Source organism: Buteo buteo, chromosome 4 (assembly GCF_964188355.1).
Source record: "Buteo buteo chromosome 4, bButBut1.hap1.1, whole genome shotgun sequence".
In the NCBI taxonomy this organism is placed as follows: Eukaryota; Metazoa; Chordata; class Aves; order Accipitriformes; family Accipitridae; genus Buteo; species Buteo buteo.
This window is the reverse complement of record NC_134174.1, coordinates 26246488-26265402: the sequence shown is the minus strand read 5'-3', so window position 1 is coordinate 26265402 and position 18915 is coordinate 26246488. Positions and strand designations below refer to the sequence as shown.

Genomic DNA, 18915 nt, shown 5'->3' with positions numbered 1-18915 from the left:
GACCCCCATTTCCCCCACCCCGGGGGGTCCCTGCAGACCCCAGACCCTGTATTCCCCACCCTGGGGGTCCCTGCAGCACCCCGACCCCCGTTTCCCCCACCCTGGGGATCCCTGCAGCACCCCACATCCCTCGTCCCACCCTGGGGGGTCCCTGCAGACCCCAGACCCCAGATGCCCCACCCTGGGGGTCCCTGCAGCAACCCGACCCCCGTTTCACCCACCCTGGCGGTCCCTGCAGCACCCTACATCCCTCGTCCCACCCTGGGGGTCCCGGCAGACCCCCGACACCTGTATCCCTCACCCTGGGGGTCCCTGCAGACCCCAGACCCCGTTTCCCCCACCCTGGGGGGTCCCTGCAGCACCCCGACCCCCGTTTCCCCCACGCTGGGGATCCCTGCAGCACCCCAGATCCCTCATCCCACCCTGGGGGTCCCTGCAGACCCCAGACCCCGGATCCCTCGCCCTGGGGGTCCCTGCAGCACCCCACATCCCTCGTCCCACCCTGGGGGTCCCTGCAGACCCCCGACCCCCGTCTCCCCCCCCCGGGGGTCCCTGCAGCACCCCACATCCCTCGTCCCACCCTGGGGGTCCCTGCAGACCCCCGACCCCCGTCTCCCCGCGGAGCAGCGCTCGGGGCGGAGCGGCGGGGGCCGGGGGCCGGTCCCGGAGCCGCCCCGCCCGCAGCCGCAGGCGCAACGCCCCGGGGCGGGGGAGGGCGGGGGGGGAAGAACCGGCGGCGGCGGGAGGAGCCGCCCGGAGCATCCCGGAGCATCCCGCGGATCCCCGCCCGCCATGGAGGAGCGACCCGCGGGCAGGAAGGACCCGGACGGCGCTTACGGTACCGGCACCGGGCACCCCCCGCGCACCCGCTGCCCGGCTCCCCAGCCCCCGGGGCTGGGACCTACGGGGGTCCCCCAATCCGTTCCCCCATCCCCCAGCCTGCCCGGGGTCCCTCGGGGGCCTGGGGACCCCCAGGGGTGCGGTGTCGGGGACCCCCAGGGTTTGGGGACCCCCAGATTGTGGGCACCCCCAGGGTTTGGGGTTGCCCGGGCTTGGGGACCCCCATTTTTGGGGACCCCTGGGCTTGGGAACTGCCAGGTTTGGGGACCCCCAGGGTGTTGGGACCCCCAGGGGTGCGGTGTTGGGGACCCCCAGGGTGTTGGGACCCCCTGGTTTTGCAACCACTAGGCTTGGGGACTCCCAGGGTTTGGGCACACCCGGGGTTTGGGGACCCCCAGAGGTGCGGTGTTGGGGACCCCCAGGGTTTGGGGACCCCCAGATTGCGGGCACCCCCAGGGTTTTGGGGATGCCAGGGCTTGGTGCCCCCCATTTTGGGGGACTCCTAGGCCTGTGAACTGCCAGGTTTGAGGACCCCCAGGGTGTTGGGACCCCCAGGGGTGCGGTGTTGGGGACCCCCAGGGTTTGGGGACCCCCAGATTTTGGGCACCCCCAAGGTTTTGGGGATGCCCGGGCTTGAGGACCCCTGGGCTTGGGAACTGCCAGGTTCGGGGACCCCCCTGGTTTTGCAACCACCAGGCTTGGGGACCTCCAGGGTTTTGGGAACCCCCCCAGGCTTGGGGACCCCTCAGTTTTGCGACCACCAGGCTTGGGGGCCCCCAGGGTTTTGGGACCACCGGGCTTGAGGACCCCCATGCTTGGGGACCCCCTATCCCAGCCCCTGGGACCCCCCACCCTAAGCAGCCACCGTGCCCTGCCTGGGCGTCCCAGCACCCCACTGCCCGCAGGGGTGAGGGCTTCGCTTGTGCATGGGGGGGCCCAGCTGGGGCCGGGGGGGCCACGCAGCTCTGGGCTGTGCCGGGGGGGCTCCGAGCATCCCTCGGCTTCGGCTTGTGTTGGCAGGTGCCGGTGCCGGACCCTTCCCGGCTCCGTGCCGGGGCAGCCGGTGAGGGGACAGTCCCTGCTGTGGGGGTGCGGGAGGTCCCGGGGGGGGTCCTGGTGGCCCCCAAGCCTGGGGGGCTGCTCCGGCAGCAACGAGGGGGTTGCAGAGGAGGGGGACGCTGGAGCCGGCACCGTGTCCCCTTCCCGGTGGGACCCAGGGGCTAGCCGGCCACCAGATGCCCCCTGTATGCGGGGACAGGGTGGGATGCCGCGTCCCAACTGGTTTTCCTGGGCAGGGGGTCCGCCCAGTCCTCCCCAGCCTCGGCTTTTGTTCCCGGAGCCGCTTCGGCGGGTGTAAATCCCGGCTGCCCTGACATCACCAGCAGCCTATGAGCGCCGGCAGCGACGCCACGGTGCCGCCTGGCCGCGACCCTCCGAGCCGTGGCCGTGCCGGGCGGCAGCGTGCTATTCCTGACCACGAGCCGGCGCGTCTGGCCGGTTATTTATTTGTCGCCTAAATATAACCCTGGGGTGGGGATGGGAAGCTCGGCGTCGCCGCGAGCAGGGGCATCGGCACTGGCGTCGCCGACCTCGTGCCCTTTGCCGGTTGAAACCGGCAGCTCTCGCCGCCTGCCCGTGCACGCTCCCGACCGTTGCGCCGCGCCGGGTTTGCCAGGCCCAGACCACCCCCCTCCCCGGTGCCGGTGACCACCGTGCCACGTCGGTGGCCACCGGGGCCCCACGGCGGTTTGCGAGAAGCCGGTGCCGCAACCGGTGTTTTGCAAGGCCGTCAAAGCAGCCAGGCGCGGAGGGTCGCGGCGAAGCGGCTGTGCCTTTAAAGCCGTGTTTGCGCACCGGAGGGTGGTTTTTCTGGTGTGTTTAACCGGAGGCGGGCGACGGCACGCCCAGGGCGGCGCATTCGGCGAGGGCCGTGGCGTAGGGGCTGCCGTGCATCTGCTGCGGGCCAGGGGCCGAGGCACGGGCGCTCGCCGGCATGGGGGGCCAAGGGGACAACTACTACGGCAAGCACGGTAAGGCTTTGGCAACCGCTCGCCGTGGCCGGGGAGGGGGTTTCCCGTGGGGGCTGCTGGGGAGCGATGGTCCGTGGGGCTTGGCAGCCCGGCCGCGGGTCGGGGTCACCGTCGGCGGCCACTCGCCGCGGGTCGGGGTCACCGTCGGCGGCCGCTCGCCGCGGGTCGGGACGGAGGAAGTTAAACTGCGGCAGATAAGGGAGGAAAAAACAAACGCGAAATGGGAGAGAAAGGGGAGGGAGGAAAAAAAGGCAAAACAAAGCAAAACCAAAAGCAGCTGCCGTTCTCGCTGCGTGGCTTTTCCCCCCAGCCGTGGGAGGCCGCGGTGCCAGGGGGCCGCGGTGCCGGGGGGCCACCCTCGCCGCGCACCGGCATAACCAGCACAACGGCGTCGCTGGCACTGGTGGTTAATGCTTAACAACTGGGACAAACAGGTTCCCGCGGTCGGCGGTTCGTCACCGTGGCCGGCACCCCGGTTCCTGCTGGAGCCGGCTGTCCCTTCGCCGGCCCTGGGGTTTTTTTGGGGGGGATGCCTGGGGTTCAATCGTTCCTTGCCGTCCCTCCACCCCGCAGCAATGACACCCCTGCCCCACGCTGGCATTTTGGGGTGCAGGTTCTTGGAAAGGGCTGGGGCGGGGGCTCGGCTGCTCCGTGGAGATTAGGGATCCGCCGGGGCTGGGAGCAGGACGCTCTGTGGGGAGCAAGTTCCCAGAGCCCCACCAAAATACCCTGAATCAAATGTGTTCCTGGGTTGGGGCTGCTCTGAGCCTCCCCCAAAAGGCACCCCCAAAGCAGCCGTGTCCCTGCCATGGCGTTGCTCTGAGCACCCCAAAAATGCCTCAAAGCAAACATGTCCCTGGCATGGGGTTACTCCAAGCACCCCCAAAACTGCCTAGAAGCAGGCATATGTCCAGCGTGAGGGTGCTCTGAGCCCCCCCCAAAAGGCACCCCAAAAGCAGCCGTGTTCTCAGCATGGGGTTTCTCCAAGCACCCCCAAAAATATCTTGAAGCAGATGTGTCCCTGCCCTGGGGCTGCTCTGAGCACCCCCAAAAGCACCTCAAAGCAGACGTGTCCTCAGCATGGGGGGCCCCCAAAAGGGACCCCCAAAGCCACCGTGTTCCTGGCACCGGCCTGTTCCCACGGCTGCGCTGCCTTGGCTGGCTGAATTCCCACCCTAAAAATAAAAGAGGGGAAAAAGGATCGTGCCATATCCGCCGGGCAGGAGCCCAGCGCCGTCGTGGGACCAAGGCAGGTCCCTCCGGCGAGCCGCGGCATCGGCTGCCCGTGCTGCTCCGGTCGTGCCGGGGTTCTGCAGCACCCGAAACCCCCTGGGTCCCCCCGCTGCTGGCATTGCTGCTCCCAGCCCTGCTCTGCGGCTCTTCGGTGCTTCCGAGGGATTTTGGGTATCTTGGGCAGATGCAGGGAAACGTTTTTGGAGAGAACTGTGTGGAAACAAGTTTTCCAAGGGAATAATTGTTTCCACGCCTGGACAGCAGAGGCACGAACGGAGGGAAATGGCATCTGGAGATTATTTCCCTCCTGATTCTGCTTATCCCGAGGCTTTTGGTTAAAGCGTTATGCTCCCTCTGCTTCTCTTTTTGTGTGCGGTGGCGAGAGGAGGATGAGGAGCCCCTTCCTCCCATCCCAGCCATCCCCCAAATTGGTTTTCCATTCCTTCATTGTCTCTGCAGGGACGCCGCAGAAATATGACCCGACTTTCAAAGGTCCCATTTATGACAGGTAAGGGAAGCCTCTCGGGAGGTGCCGGTTTCGGCAGTGCCGTGGCCCATCCTGTGTCCCCAACGCTCTTCTTCCCGCTGGCAGGGGCTGCACGGACATTATCTGCTGCATCCTGCTGGTCATCGCCATCGTGGGCTACGTGGTGGTGGGTGTCGTGGGTAAGTACCGAGAGGGTCTGTGCCGGTTTTTGCTGCGTTGGCAAGTTTTCGGCAGGAGGGAAGACTCGGCTTGTGGCCGGCTCGGCGTCTGGGCCGGCAAAACCCTGTGCCGAGGGGCGTCGCGTCCTCCTGCTCATCCCGATGGGGACGGGAGGGTCCCTGCCAGGGGTCTCGCAAGCGGCGGGTGGGGGGAAATAAGGGAGCGAGGGCTGCGGGGGTGACCACAGTCACGTTGTTCTGCTTTCCCCTCCTCAGCCTGGACCCACGGGGACCCCCGGAAGGTCATCTACCCAACCGACAGTCGCGGGCAGTTCTGCGGGCAACAGGGAACCCCCAATGAGTACGTGTCCTGGCTCGCGCCCATCGCTCACCGCCGCCTTGGCATCGCCGGAGAGACCGTAACCTTGGGGTGCTGCACCCCGTGGCTCCGGGACGGGCAGCTGGCCCTGCCCGTGCTGCCTGCTCTCTCCTCGGGCTGCGGGGAGCGGCGGAGACCCTGCCCGCTCTTGGGAGGTGCAGAAAAGCATCGTAGCAGCTTGCAGCTCCTGGTTTTTGGGGGGTTGGGGTTTTTTGGGGTCCTCCATCCCCCTTCCTGAGCAGGCGGAGGGATGCGGGTGCTGCCCATCGCCTCTCCCAGGGCAGGCGGTTCCCCAAACCGGGCTTTTTTTTTCTCTGCCTGGTTTCCTTTGCAGGAAGAAACCTTTCCTCTTTTACTTCGATATCGTGAAGTGTGCCAGCCCGCTGGTGCTGCTGGAGTTTCAGTGCCCGACCACGCAGGTACCGATCCCGGCTTCGAGGCGCTGCGCCAGGCGCGGCTCCCCGCTGCCGTGCTTCTCCTTGGGGAAGCTCCAGTTTGCGGCGTCCCCGTGGAGGGGGCTCCTGCCTTCATGTACAGCCCCCCCACTCCGTGTCCTCTTCTCCCATCTAGATCTGCGTCAGCAAATGCCCAGACCGGTACCAGACGTACCTGAGCGCCTATGGCTCCCGCACGCCCAGCGAGCTGGAGTACTACCGGCAATTCTGCGTCCCCGAGTTCAAAAACCTGCAGAAGGTGGGTTGCTGGGAGCGTGGTGTCGGCATTCCCCCACTGGCCCCGGCGATGCCGGCGTTCCCCGGCGCAGTAATTCCTGCCCAAAGCGTTAATGTGCAGCTTGTCTGTCTCCATCCAGGCTCCCATTGAGGTGCTGAAGGACAAAGAGTGCCCAGCCATGATTATCCCCAGCACCCCACGTACGTCCAGAGGGCTAACGAGCTGCGATGAGCCGATTAACAAGCCCGCTCACTTTCATCGCGGTCAGGGGAAGCGGCTGCTTTGCAGGCTGGCTGTTGGGATGTTCTAGGGGGTGGTCGGAGGCTCCTGTTTGGGGTTTCTGGGCATCCAGTGTAGGTTTGTGACCACGGGGAGGGGGTTTTGGCTCATTTCCCCCGCTGAGGTTTGCGATGCTGAGTTTTCCCCTCCTCTCACCCAGTGGCACGGCGATGCTTCCCAGCCATCCGGGCCAAGAAGGGCGTCATCATGGTCGGTAACGAGACCACTTACGACGACGGCCGCGGGCGCCGGAGGAACGTCACTGAGCTTCTGGAAGGGGCCAAGTGAGTCCTCGCAGCCTTCACGCCGGGCAGGTGCCGCGGTTCGCCGGTCACTTCCATATTTGCCGGGGCGGTCCCGAGAGCGAGCACTTGTGGTGATGATGGCAACGTGACGGGGAGGCAACCGTACCTGGGGGAGACTCTTAACGACCTGCTTTGTTATTGCTGCCTCACCTGGAAGAGAATCGAGTGGTTTTATCTGCCGGCACTTCTGCACCACATTTGTTTAGCGATTTATATTGCAGAAGAGCCTTGAAAGCCCCGTCACGGAGCCCTGGTCCTGTGTTTGCACAAAATCCTGCACCAAAACTCATATCCCGTGTTTGAAATGGCAGCTGGAAGGGAGGATGAAGGGAAAGCAAAGGGTCAGCTTGAAGGAAAACAGTGCTGGGAAATCAGCCTCGGTCTTGTTGAATTTTCCTGTTTTCAGGGAGTCTGGCAGAGGGCCGTTTGGCAGGGGAGGACAAGGGGCCATTGAGGCAGCACGAGTGCAGGCAGCGGGCGCGGGCAGAGGCTCGCTGGGGCTAAGCCCAGGCTGATGCTCCTCCGCTTCGTTCCCCCGGCTTCCGCTTCACTCGTGTTTTATTTTTGTGTTGCAGAAAAGCAAACGTGGTCCTGGAAACCAGACAACTGGCTATGAAGATCTTTGAAGATTACACGGTTTCCTGGTACTGGATAATAATGTGAGCAGGGGCTGGGCTACGCTTTAACGGCCGTCCCTTCCCGCGGGCAGCTGGACCGGAGCCCGTGAGGGACGATGCTCTGCCATGCCGGCTGCGGGCTTGGTGCCATGCTCAAGCATGAGGCGAAGCTCATGAATTACCGATTTCTTTTCTTTTTTTTTTTTTCCCCTGGCCTTTGCATAATTTCCATTCAGACAAAACAAGAGATGCCAGAGGGTGTTTTGGAGCAAATTTACTGGGATCCTGCTCACGCTCCGTCCCCTCCGCCATCAACGATTCCCATTTTTAAGGCTGCCCCATCATTAAAGCTTGAGAAAGGAGAGAGGACAAGCTGACTGATGGAAGAAAGCGGTGGGGAGGGGGTGGCATTGCCTGGTTTTTTGATGCGTTGCTGCCTTCCTCCCGCAGAGGCCTCGTGATTGCGATGGTGGCCAGCTTCATCTTCATTGTCCTGCTCCGCTTCCTGGCCGGAATCATGGTCTGGGTGATGATCGTGATGGTGATCCTGGTGCTGGGCTACGGTGAGCGGGTGATTGGGACCTTCTCCCTGGCTTTCCCCATTTTCTTTCCCTATTTTAAGTGGGCTTTGCACGAAGAAAGTTCGTACACAGCATCCTTCCAGGTGTCTTCTATCCGAACATCGGCATCGATGGGGTTGAGCAGAGCCTACTGGTATCTCACTCTCTGCTTTTCAGGGTAAATATGACAATTTTCTGCTTTTCACCGCAGGAATCTTCCACTGTTACATGGAATATGCAAAACTAAAAGGGGAAGCGGGTTCTGATGTCTCCCTGAAGGACCTGGGATTTCAGACAGACCTACGTGTCTACCTCCACCTGCGGCAGACGTGGTTGGCATTCAGTAAGTCTCCGTCCTCCTCTGGATGCGGGACGGGACACGGTGGATGTGCCCCAGCCCCGGTCCCTTTGAGGAACAGGGCTTGGGAAGAGGAGAGCACAGAGATTTGGGGTCTTCTCAGTCTCTTCATGGACCTTTGCAAAGAGCTGAGCTAAGGAAGGTGGCTTTTCTTGATGCCACCTCTGCTACAGGCCTGAGCTTATGGCTGGGATGACTGGCCACGGGGTGGGTGCTGCTTTTCCAACGTGAACCGGGGTGCTGGATGTCCCCTGAGGAGTGTTCGGTGCCGTGACGGATTTGCTAGGCAAGGCAAAGGTGGCCATCGGGCACCATCCATGCCCTCGCGCTACCTGGGGATCCCCCTCTCCTCCCAGTGATCATCCTGTGCATCGTGGAGGTGGTGATCATACTGCTGCTCATCTTCCTCCGCAAGAGGATCCTCATCGCCATCGCGCTCATCAAGGAGGCGAGCAGGTCCGGGTGTCCCCCGTCCCCAGGCAGAGGTGGCCGTTGTCACCCGTCGCGGTGGGAGGACTCGGGGACGGCTGGGCTCCAGCCACTGAGGTCCTCCCATTGCCACAAGGATTTTAACTGGGTCTTAACCATCTTCTCGGCAGAGCTGTTGGTCACATCATGATGTCGCTGCTCTTCCCGTTGTGCACCTTCTTCCTGCTGTGTCTCTGCATCGCCTACTGGGCCAGCACCGCCGTGTATCCTTTCCTCCTCCTCTTCCCCTTCCCTGCGCCTCTGCTCCCCAGGAAGGAAGTTGCTCAGATGTCAAAGGTCTTCCAGGCCGCTGAACATCTCACAGGATTAGTGACACAGATGTTTGCAAAACTGCCGGCTGAAGTCTCTAAGTTTAACTTAAAACAAAACCTAGCGTAGAAAAGCAATTGCAGGAGGCTGGTGAGAGCAAAACTGAGTTAGGATTTGGGTTTGGGGTTTGCAAAATCGTATCTCTCCTTAACCGTTGCTCTGCAGTTTCCTCTCCACCTCCAACGAGGCGATCTATAAGGTTTTTAACGAGTCTGCGTGCCAGTTTTCCGGGCAGACCTGCAAGCCGGAGGTGAGGGCGTTGGGAAACTCATACGAATGCTATGCTTAATCTGTCAGAGATAAGATTGTTTATTACGTGAAAAATATTCTGGTGGCTATTCGAGCCTGCAAGCTCTTCCAAGTGAAATTCCGCCTTTCTAAACTCCTTTACGTCATGTCGTTATTTTTCTCCAAGCTGTTGTGTGCACAAAGCTGACTTTTCGGTCTGAGCAAATGCTACTGAAAAATTAAGCAGGACTTAATTAAAAGTTAAGAAGACTTTCAGTCTTCTGAAAGTCGAGATTGCTTTGGGTTGACCAAAAGATGCCATCGGTCTGCCCTGTGGCACGTCTCCGGCCACCGCAGTGCATGAGCATCTGCTGTCCTCTCTAGACCTTCAACACAAGCAACGTCACCAAGCTGTGCCCTGACGCCCAGTGCCTCTTCGCATTCTACGGGGGCGAGACAGCATACCACAAGTATCTCATCGTCCTTCAGTTCTTCAACGTCTTCATGTTCTTCTGGCTCGCCAACTTCGTGATCGCGCTGGGCCAGGTGACGCTGGCAGGGGCCTTCGCATCGTACTACTGGGCCTTCAAGAAACCCGACGACATGCCCGCCTTCCCCCTCTTCTCCTCCTTTGGCCGCGCGCTCCGGTATGTCCCTCTTGAGGAGGACTTGCGAGCTTCTTGAGGTTGTCCCCTTCTAACTGGAGCAATCTTTCCCAGGTACCACACCGGCTCGCTTGCCTTTGGCTCTCTGATCCTCGCCATCGTCCAAGTCATCAGGGTCACACTGGAGTATCTGGATCACAGGTTAAAAGGTACTGAAGCTGGAATGGCAAATGAGTAGATGAATTAGGTTGGCTGCTTCTGCTTTCCTTGGTGCCAGAGCTCGTGGCTAACATCAAGGGGAATAATTTCAGTATTTCAGTAGAGAATCGAGATTTTCCTTTTGGGATCCCGTAGCCGTCTCTCTTTACCCAAGAGATGTTTCACGGGGCAGGAGGCGAGGGATGTGCCACAGCTGCCGCGCTAAGTCAACCAGTCTGTACGGGTTCCAGGGAAGTCTGTGTCTGGCCGTGTGACTCCATTGATCGTGAAATGTAAACAGCGAGCAGAAGCGTGGGAAGAGCACGCGAGGCTCATCCTGCTGTCTGCAGCAGTGTTGGCCTCCCAGGGAGGCTGAAAAGAGGGCGTAGAGGTGGGGGGAGCCTGTGACAGGGCAGTGGGACGTCTCGTTGGGACCTTGAAGTTGCTTCTGTAAGGAAAGGCGTCTCTCGGTTTGGCTGCTCACTGAGCTGAAATGCTCTCCCGTGGCATTTCTCCAGCTGCAGATAATAAGTTTGCCAAGTTCCTCCTGAGCTGCCTCAAGTGCTGCTTCTGGTGCCTGGAAAAATTCATCAAATTCCTCAATAGAAACGCATACATCATGGTAAGAGTCTCCCAACATTAACGCCCAAAGGGTCATGACTACAGTGGGGTCATCTCAGGACTCTTGGCGATTTCTTTCGGTGGCTGTTGAGAACCGTGTCTCCCAACGTCATGGGAAAATGAGGCTTTTCAGCATTTCCCAGCTGTTTCACTGCAAAGCCTTGACTTCAGCCGTGTTGCTTTGACTTTGGGAGGGACCTTCTCAGAGTCACCGGGGTGTGGAGATTTAGCTCTCGGTGTCTGCGATGCCTGACCTGTCAGTGGATGACAAACGCACTTCCAGGGTGGGATTTATCCGAGTTTTACTCAAAGATGGGATTAATTGCACCCTCTTCTTAGTGGCGAATTCAGTGCGGCTCCATTTCTCTCTTCTCTGCCTCTTTTTTCTGGGACCCACCCTAGATCGCCGTCTATGGCACCAATTTCTGCACCTCCGCCAGGAACGCGTTCTTCCTGCTGATGAGGAACATCATTAGGTGAGATCCTGGTGGGTGTGAGGGCTCTGCTCTGGACAGCAGGCTTGGTTATTTCCAAGTCCTTCTCGCTGCCAAAGATCAACCCTGATCTGCCTGCCTTGTTTTCAGGCTTTCACAGTGGTTTATGCCATGTTTGCAACGGGTGTGCAAGTTGGCCGCCTCCTCCCATGCTTCTTTCTGAATTTGGGGTGGGGAGCGGATGCTCATCTCTCTCTTGTTTGCAGGGTGGCCGTTTTAGATAAAGTCACGGATTTCCTCTTCTTCCTCGGTAAACTCCTCATCGTGGGAAGCGTTGGTAAGTGCTGGGGAGTGGAAGTTTCTCCTCGGGCTGTATGGCTGCTGTAGGCTTTCTTAGCCAGTTACACCTTCCCAAAACCTCCGCTCTCTTCACCCCTCCTGTGAGACTGTTCCTTTCCCTCCTGTTTTACATCTTCTTCCCACCACCTGTTTGCTGTCTTTCTTCTGCCCGGCATCCCACAGCGATTTTCATCGTTTGCTTTTCCAGGAATCCTTGCCTTCTTTTTCTTCACCCAGCGGATAAAGCTCGTCCAAGACACAGCGCCGCCCCTAAATTACTACTGGGTCCCTATTCTGGTGAGCCCCTTTCTCGTCTTTTTGGGGAATTTAGAAGCGATGGAAAGAGATTCTTAATGCCTTAAAAACACCCCTCCGCTCACTGCTTCTGAAGGACCTTCTTTGTTGAAGGTGTTTTCTCTGTCCCCGTCGAAATAAGCCCTTTGTTTCAGCCAGCCACGAAGAGGCGTCTCGCCCTTCCCGTGCTGCCCAGATTGGCCTCCATCCACCGTCGTCGCTGAGGCCTTTTGTCCTGAAGCGGGCTGGTCTGAACAGTCCTGCCCTGTTCGCTTCTCCTCCTTTCCTTGGGGAATTCAGGGGATTCAGCAGGTTTCCTCCTCCCAGATGAGGGGTTTTGTGGTCTTTGCAAGATGTCAGGTCGTGGCATGACCACGCAATTTCTCTTTCAGACGGTGATCGTGGGCTCCTACCTCATTGCCCACGGGTTCTTCAGCGTGTACGGCATGTGCGTGGACACCCTCTTCCTCTGCTTCTGTAAGTGTCTGGCTCGCAGTGTCCGTCTTCCGCTGGGCAGGAGTTCGTGGTAGTAAAACCTCCCTCCCTTTGGGGCTGAACCCCAGAGTTGTCCAGATTTGGGGTTTGCTCCAAATTCCCGTGGCCTCTCTGTGTGGTTTTTCTCCCGCTTTTTCCTTTACCGACTCCTACCTGCGTTCTTACCAGCATCTGCTTCCCCCCTGCCTGCTAGCAGTGGAAACCCAGAGCCTGTCCTTGGGTCTCCTGCGGTCTCTCTTGATCTTCTGTTTTGGTGCTTTGGTCTTGGTGGAACCTAACTGCAACTAACTTCAATTTTCCTTTTTTTTTTTCCCCCTCCTCTTTTTTTCCTTTTTTTTTCCTTCCCCTCTCGCCCTCATGTCTCTCTTCACATGTTCTCCGTCCTTCATCTCTGCTCTGCCTCTCCCTGGCTCTTCTGCTATTTTTCACTCTTCCCCATCACGGCCGCTTCTTCCTGGGGTTGTGAAAAGGTGAAGATCTGGAGAGGAACGATGGATCTCCCGAAAGGCCTTACTACATGTCCCCCGAGCTGAGTGAGATCCTGCTGAAGGGGAACCTAGAGCCTTCCAAAAGCGCCGATAGCCAAGGCTAGGGGCTGGCCCCGGGAGGAAGGCTGCGTGCCTGGGGGGGCTGCAGGATGCTCTCGGCCCCCCAGCCCAAGCAGCGTTCTCCTAAGCCTGCGGGTGGCAGCCATGGTGCAAATCTTTCCCCTGGATGTCCTTCAAAGCCTTGAGGGTAGAGGGGCTGCCGATTCCTCAGTGCCCGATGCTGTATCAAATCTACCTTCCTGCCCAATAATGAATATTCTTGTATCGAGAGAATGAACCTAGAGTGTCACCTAGAGTTAATCCGGGGTCCCACGTGTCCCGGTAGTGCCCGGCGAGGAGCGCTCCGCTCTAGTGAGCGGCTGGGAACCGGCTGGACGCACACGGGTGCCGATATATAGTTGTGTTTCGCGTTGAAGCAGAGATCTTTGTTCCTAACCGCCAGCCGTGAAAAGGATGGGAGAGCCCCTCTGCTCGCAGGAGGTACCTTGTGTTGCAGGGCTGTGGTCTGTAGGACGGGCTGAGTGGGTTCGACAGCCTGAAAACTGGTCTCTCCGCGCTTTCCTCTTTGTTCTGCCCCCAGCAAAGAGCAACGAGCCTCTTTCCTCGCCCACTCTTTCTATGCAAAACCAGGTTGGCGCACTTAAAAAGACTTCTTTGTGAGATTGCAGATCTTTTGCTTTTAAGTCTGTTGCATCAGCCGGGCCTTCCTCACAAAACAGAGCTTGCCCTTTTCACAGCCAAAAACTCCGTTTCCTCGCGCCGCCGGTTTAGGGAAGCCGAAAAGAGCCGTCGCCGGTTGCAAGCCGTTAAAACTCAGAGGGCTTTTACTCGCAGCATCCCTCAGTTAAAATGGTTTCTCTTGCTGGTTGCACAGAGGTTTAATGGCTGCAGGGAGGCGGTGGCTCGTCCTGGGAGCTGCCTGATGGGCTCTGCTTTTTCCCCGCCCTGAGGTGGTCGAGTTGATGGTTTGGCTTCTGCCTGGTCCGCGCTCCTACGGGGCGGAGTAGCTGGGGGGCTGCAAAGACTTTTCCACGCTAACGCAGAGCGTAGGTGGAGACGCTTGCCAAGGCGTGCGGGCTGGGGTGGTTGTGGGAAGGAAGATGGAGCCCGCATGGAAGGCGAGTCCCCGGGCCGGCTCCGGCAACTCTGAATTGCCGAGGGACCGTCAAGGGAAGGCGATGTCTGGAGGAGCGGTGTGAGCACCTCTGACGGGCTGGAAGGCTGCGGGGAGATAGTGCGTTGCGCTGGCAGGTGTTACACCAGGAACGTATCGCGGCATCTCTACAGCTAGAGAAATCAGACCAAAAAATTCACAAGTTTGATTGGGAGGCAGCTGGTGAGTGTTACGGCCCCTAAAGAAATGGCAGCCAGACACAGGCTGGATCCTCACCTTGTTTTCTCCTCTTGATAGTCCAGAAACGATCAAGATTTTAAAAAATGCCATTCTGGTGGCACACAGCCCGGGTAGTTGTGGCCAGATCTCCTATTACAAATCCTCACGCAGACAGAGAGGCCCGTCTTTTGAGTCGTGCCCTCTTAGGACAAAGCTGTAGTGTTAACGCTTGTATTTTCATTACAGAGAAACACTGAAATCCCTCTCAAAATATCCCAAGGCGCTTTCAGTCGACTCTGAAGCTGGTGCTTTGTGGGTTTGTTTGGTTTTGGTGGGGTTTTTTTGGTGGCTGTGATTTTCCTACCACTTCTTGCTGGCGCAGCTGCTTTTGCTTTGAACAGCGAGAGGCCGAGCAGCGTGTTCAGTGCTGGGAATACACCTAACGATTATGTATGCATGGCGTGTTGACAAGGGCGTCGCGCACCCGGCGAGCAGCGCCAAGCGAATACCGAGCGGAATTGCTTTGCGCTCGCGTCATGAGCCATTTCGGCTGCACAAAGAGCAGGGAGAGCCGCGCTGCCTGGCTCTGTAGAGGAGGGGAACCGCGCTCCAGGCCAGCAGAGCTCGAGTGGCGTGCCGAGGAGACTGCTTTTCCTATGGCGCTGTTAAACTTTCCCACTGCCCCCCTGAAAAAAAAAACAACCAAAACACCCAAATCTCTGCTTTCTTCTAAATAATAGCAGCCTGTTTTCAGAGCGCGATGCTCCCCGTAAAATGGGAGAGGTGCTGCTGCAGTGGTTTGTACAGCTGGGGGTATTTAGCTGTGACACAGGGACAAAATACCCCCTGCCCGCGATGAGCCGAAAGACTTTTATTTCTGTCAAAGATGATCATTAGATGAGCAGGACGGCTGCTCCTCTGGCATCTCTCTGCCTTTAGGCTCCTTGCTGCGTCTGCTGTGACTCCTGCCACGCCAACCTGTGTGTCTGTCCCCCCCGCACTGCTGTGCGGGGCTGGGGGGGGGTTCTCTTTGCAGTGGAAGACCTGGAGCGCAACGACGGTTCGGCCGAAAAGCCTTATTTTATGTCACCCGACCTGAAAAAGCTCCTGAAGAAGACGAACAAAGGTCAGCCTGATGCCTAGAGCTTGCCTTCGTCCTTTCCGTGCTTCCTCTTCCTGTTCCCGCTTCGGGAGCAGAGCTGCAGGATAACGCCCAGCACTCAGCATCGTTTGTCCCCCCTGGAAATCTCGCTAATGAAGCTCGAACCGCCATCTCCTTTACCCCTGCGGTGGGCAAGCAGCAGAAGTGGGGTTCGTTAAAGAGCGGAATGGGTTATTGTTAATGATTCAACCTTAAATCGTCGGGGCTGCTAAACGAAGACCGCTCTAGCGTGTCTGCTTCCGCAGAACTCATCCCAGCTAACATCCCGTTGGTCCCCAGCCAGCTCAAATACTGCGCTGGGGAGTTCCCGGCCGAATCCTGCCAGCACAGGTGCCGGTAAAAGCAGCAGAGAAATGTCTCTGACAGAGGGCAAAGTTCCGTCTTCCAGGGTGTCAACCGACACCGAAGTGAGTTTAATTGGATTTAGTAATTTCATTTTATACCGGTCAAAAAAAGATGATGTTACCTTCAGGTCAGCTGTGTTTGGCTGTCCCTTAGCGCCTGGGTAAATCCAGGCGCTGCGGTGACCAGCGAACAAGCCGATGGCTTTAAGCAGCTCCTTGACTTGGTTTTTATTTGCAGCCCACCCCAATATTTAATTGCAGTAGTTGATTCCTACCCAGAGAGCTGAAACATGCTGAAATCACCTTGCTTCTCTCGCCACCCTTTGGAGACGCCTTAGGGCCCTGCTTTGGGGTTGTGCTGGGCACGTTTAGACAATTAATTCTCTTAGGAATATGCCAATTAGTGTTCTTGTAGCCACCTGCGAAGGGTGAAGGTGGAGGGAAATGAGGGGTTAATGAGCGGGACTTGGGCATTAGGGCGCTGTGCTGGGTATCCCACTGAACCAGGGGTTTGTGTTTGGATACAACCTGGGACGGACGGATGGATGGACGCTCTGTACAGTTATTGCATCTTTCTAGGACTGATGGCTTCTACCGATTCCTCCCCCCAAAATCCTGCATTATATATTTAAAAAAAAAATTTACAGTAAAGCCTTCCCTAACTGTTGAACAAAATGCTTTGCCTGTGTGACAAATTTAGGAAGACCCCACCTGCGGGCATGGTGAAGGAGTAATGTATATATACATATAAATATATATAGATATTATTTTTTTTTTTTAGCTTAACATTAGGTAATTTTAAGCAAACCAAATGACAAACAACAGGTTGCCTTATGTCCTTTAGATGCCATGGCAGCATCTGGACTTGTAGCTGACTGCTGTTTCTAGTGGGAAGGTCCAGACCTTTGGCAGCTCCTGTCAGGAGAAAAAAGGGAAGGTTTTTGAAAAATAGATTGAAGGGGGTTAAATGTCACTAAACCACAGATATTAAACTTAAATTTTAACAAATTTAAAACACCTCCTCTGATACGCACAGCTGCCGAAGTGTCCTTTGAGCAACAGGAAGCTCACCCAGGTATAGTCACCACCACAAATTGTACCTTTTTGTGGTTTAATTTGTTTAAAAATAAATGCACTCAGGCTTTGGTGGACAATTTAACAGCTCCCAAAGCACGGGGGGGGGGGGGGGGGGGGCAGCAACAGCAGGAGGCTTGTGGGGTCACAGGCACCTCCCTGCCTTAAAAAATGCAAACGTTTGCTTAGCCACATTTAATTTGTGCTGAAGGATATATTTTGCTTCTTTTATACATATTTCTTAGTAAGCTTTAGATCCGGGTAGTATTTTTGTAAGATACAAGGAGTGTTTTCTATCTGAATTATTAAATGGTTTGGGGGTTTTGTATATTTTGCTTTTACTAGTTGTTTCAGTTCTGTAGCCGTTATTTTGATCTCTTCCAGTACTATTTTTGTGACAGATTTTGAAATATCTGCCTGGCAGCACACTGAGATGTAACTGCCCTGGCCCGGGGCGGCGCAGCACCGCTGATGTCTCCCTAAGCCGATCACAGGTGTAGATCTACGCTTGCTGGAATCAAACGCCATCGTTTCTCTAAAGCGCCTTTTTCCTCACATCACGATGTAGCTGATCCAACGCGCAGGGGGGGAGAGCTAAAAAGAAAAGGCAAAGGTAGAGGTAAAGCTAAAAAGAAAAAGGTAAAGCTAAAAAGAGGAGAATCCTCTCAGTTTGGGGCAGGGGGGAATAACTAAGGGAATAATTATGGGAATATATTCAGTTTACAGCTATACGAGCACCTACGAGAAAATATTTTCTGCAGCCTGATGCTCGTCCTGAATTTTTTTTTTTTTCCTCTCTCATCCTTGTGTAGGTTTTGAGGTGGTTTGTTTTATTTCCTGTTTGAAATTTTTGTGTAGAGGGTTAAGTTTACTCTCGCTCCTCGACTTTAGCTGTTCTCTTTTTGTATCGAGACACCTTGGTTGTGGAAACGCTGTCCGAAATAGCAGAGAACCATCAGTAACTTGATTTATTTGCATAAACAGCCAATATACAGTAGAGATTTTTAGGTCTGGAAATACAAATGTTGAAGTAGTGAATAAATTTAGCAAAACACTCTGCTGCGTTCTGTAAACTCGGTATTTGAGGAGTGGAATTAGGGATTCCCATTTCCAATAAGCCGAGCCAGCAGCCGGCTTTTCAAAGCTGAAAACTACAGGCGCAGTTCTCGCCGAGAGCTTCGGAAAGCAGAGAGGCAAATCTTCCAGTAAATGAGGAGGTTTTGGAAAAAAACAGAGCCACTCGGGTGAGGGCAGCTGTCCAGCGGGATTTTAGTGTCTGGAAAGGCTTCACTCTGTGACTTGGGTTATTTGTTTCTGCAAGCGTGGAGCGATCCGTGCACTTGGAGCATGTCTCCCGCGTAAAGCTGTGTATTTAAAGGCATTAATTTGTCTGTCTTTGGGAATAATCGCGCTCTTTTCAGTACTGAAATGCAACTTTTGTCCCTATAAACCGTGCATGCTCCAAATCCATTCCCTGAATCGGGCCAGGGCAAGTAAAAAAAACTAAAAAAAAAAAAAAAAAAAAAGCTAAAAACTGCAGGGTTGATATTCTGCAAAACAAATCCCTTCTTTTTTAATGTATTTCTGAGGCATTAACTACCGCTACTATGCACCGGGGCTCCTATGCAAGGACGCACCTCCGGCGGGAGCGTCTGCGCGCGTTCCTGATGTCGTGTGTGACGGTTCCATTGATGTCAGCATTGCAACCACAAATAAAAGTGCCTGTTTGGACCTCGCTTCCTTCTGACCTCACGGGGCTCTGACATCACAGCAAAGACTTTACCAAATTCTCTGCAGCCCTTCGGAGAGGCGTTGGGAGTGGAGGGAACCTCCGGGGTGCTGCTGGTCCAACCGCGCTCATTAGTTCCTCTTCGTTGTGGCTTCTGCTCGTTTCCGCAGTGTTTTTCTGCCCGGCAGCACAGAACAGCTGGAGAAAGAGCAGAGCGTGACAGCGCGTGTGACTGATACAGCTGGCTTTTGCCCCAAAAACGGGCCGTTACAGCTTGCTTCAGCGCACACCTTAACACTCCGCTTCCTATTTTCAGAGTTTGAGGCTTCGCTGCCTTGGGTTTTTTGACTAAGTACAAGGTATTGTCAAATAATCCTTGACCCACAGAAGATGGCCATCTCCAGCAGAGGTTTAACAGGCTTTTTTTTTTTAAGGAGCGAGCATTCATTTGGACACTTACGATCATTTAAGTTCATACCTGAGTTCAACAAAAGCAGAAGACATCTCTGAGATCGTTCCCCTTCTATGTTACAGTGGGAGAAGGAACTTGCCCCCGAGACCAGGGGGCCTCATCCTGCACCCCAAAGCTCTGGGAGCTTGATGCCGGGTTAGTTAGTTCGGGCCGAGGTTGTTCATCTCTTCCCGGTCCCTCCAGCTGTCACGACCATTACCGCTCTAACGAGTTGTGGCTGTGGCTGGGTGGCACCCTCTGCCGCCACACCAACACATCGCAGGCGGCTGCTCCACAGAAGGTGACAGTCACCCATCGATGTCCCCTGCGCCTATAGGACTCAT

The 18915-nt window shown here is 56.6% G+C and overlaps 1 protein-coding gene and 1 long non-coding RNA gene across 5 annotated transcripts; one reads left to right on the top strand and one right to left on the bottom strand.

The window, feature by feature from the left end:
• Nucleotides 1-731: 731 nt before the first annotated feature.
• SLC44A2 (solute carrier family 44 member 2 (CTL2 blood group)) lies at nt 732-17919 on the top strand. Of its 4 annotated transcripts, none has more exons than XM_075025118.1 (22): nt 732-838; nt 4563-4611; nt 4696-4769; nt 5025-5109; nt 5462-5546; nt 5698-5820; nt 5939-5999; nt 6239-6362; nt 6959-7042; nt 7451-7563; nt 7772-7903; nt 8275-8374; nt 8518-8610; nt 8882-8966; nt 9329-9591; nt 9664-9758; nt 10266-10369; nt 10771-10844; nt 11069-11139; nt 11350-11438; nt 11828-11912; nt 14848-17919. In XM_075025118.1, exons 1-22 carry the CDS (start codon nt 793-795, stop codon nt 14952-14954), a joined length of 2142 nt encoding a protein of 713 aa, XP_074881219.1. In that variant the 5' UTR covers nt 732-792; the 3' UTR covers nt 14955-17919. The 4 variants fall into 4 exon arrangements, with proteins under 4 accessions (XP_074881219.1, XP_074881217.1, XP_074881220.1 ...); XM_075025116.1 differs by having other exon boundaries at nt 12401-17919; XM_075025119.1 differs by lacking the exon at nt 732-838 and adding an exon at nt 2381-2870.
• On the bottom strand, nt 17787-18700 carry LOC142029917 (uncharacterized). Its single transcript, XR_012650055.1, has 2 exons — nt 18599-18700; nt 17787-18318 (listed from the first exon to the last, which is right to left on the bottom strand). It is a non-coding gene; the product is annotated as an uncharacterized LOC142029917 (long non-coding RNA).
• Between the last annotated feature and the right edge of the window lie 215 nt (nt 18701-18915).

Coding starts and splice junctions, on each gene's coding strand:
- SLC44A2 (XM_075025116.1), top strand. CDS start 793: ATGGAGGAGCGACCCGCGGGCAGGAAGGACCCGGACGGCGCTTACG. Junction 9,592..9,663: donor TCCTTTGGCCGCGCGCTCCG/GTATGTCCCTCT, acceptor AATCTTTCCCAG/GTACCACACCGGCTCGCTTG. Junction 11,913..12,400: donor CACCCTCTTCCTCTGCTTCT/GTAAGTGTCTGG, acceptor GGTTGTGAAAAG/GTGAAGATCTGGAGAGGAAC.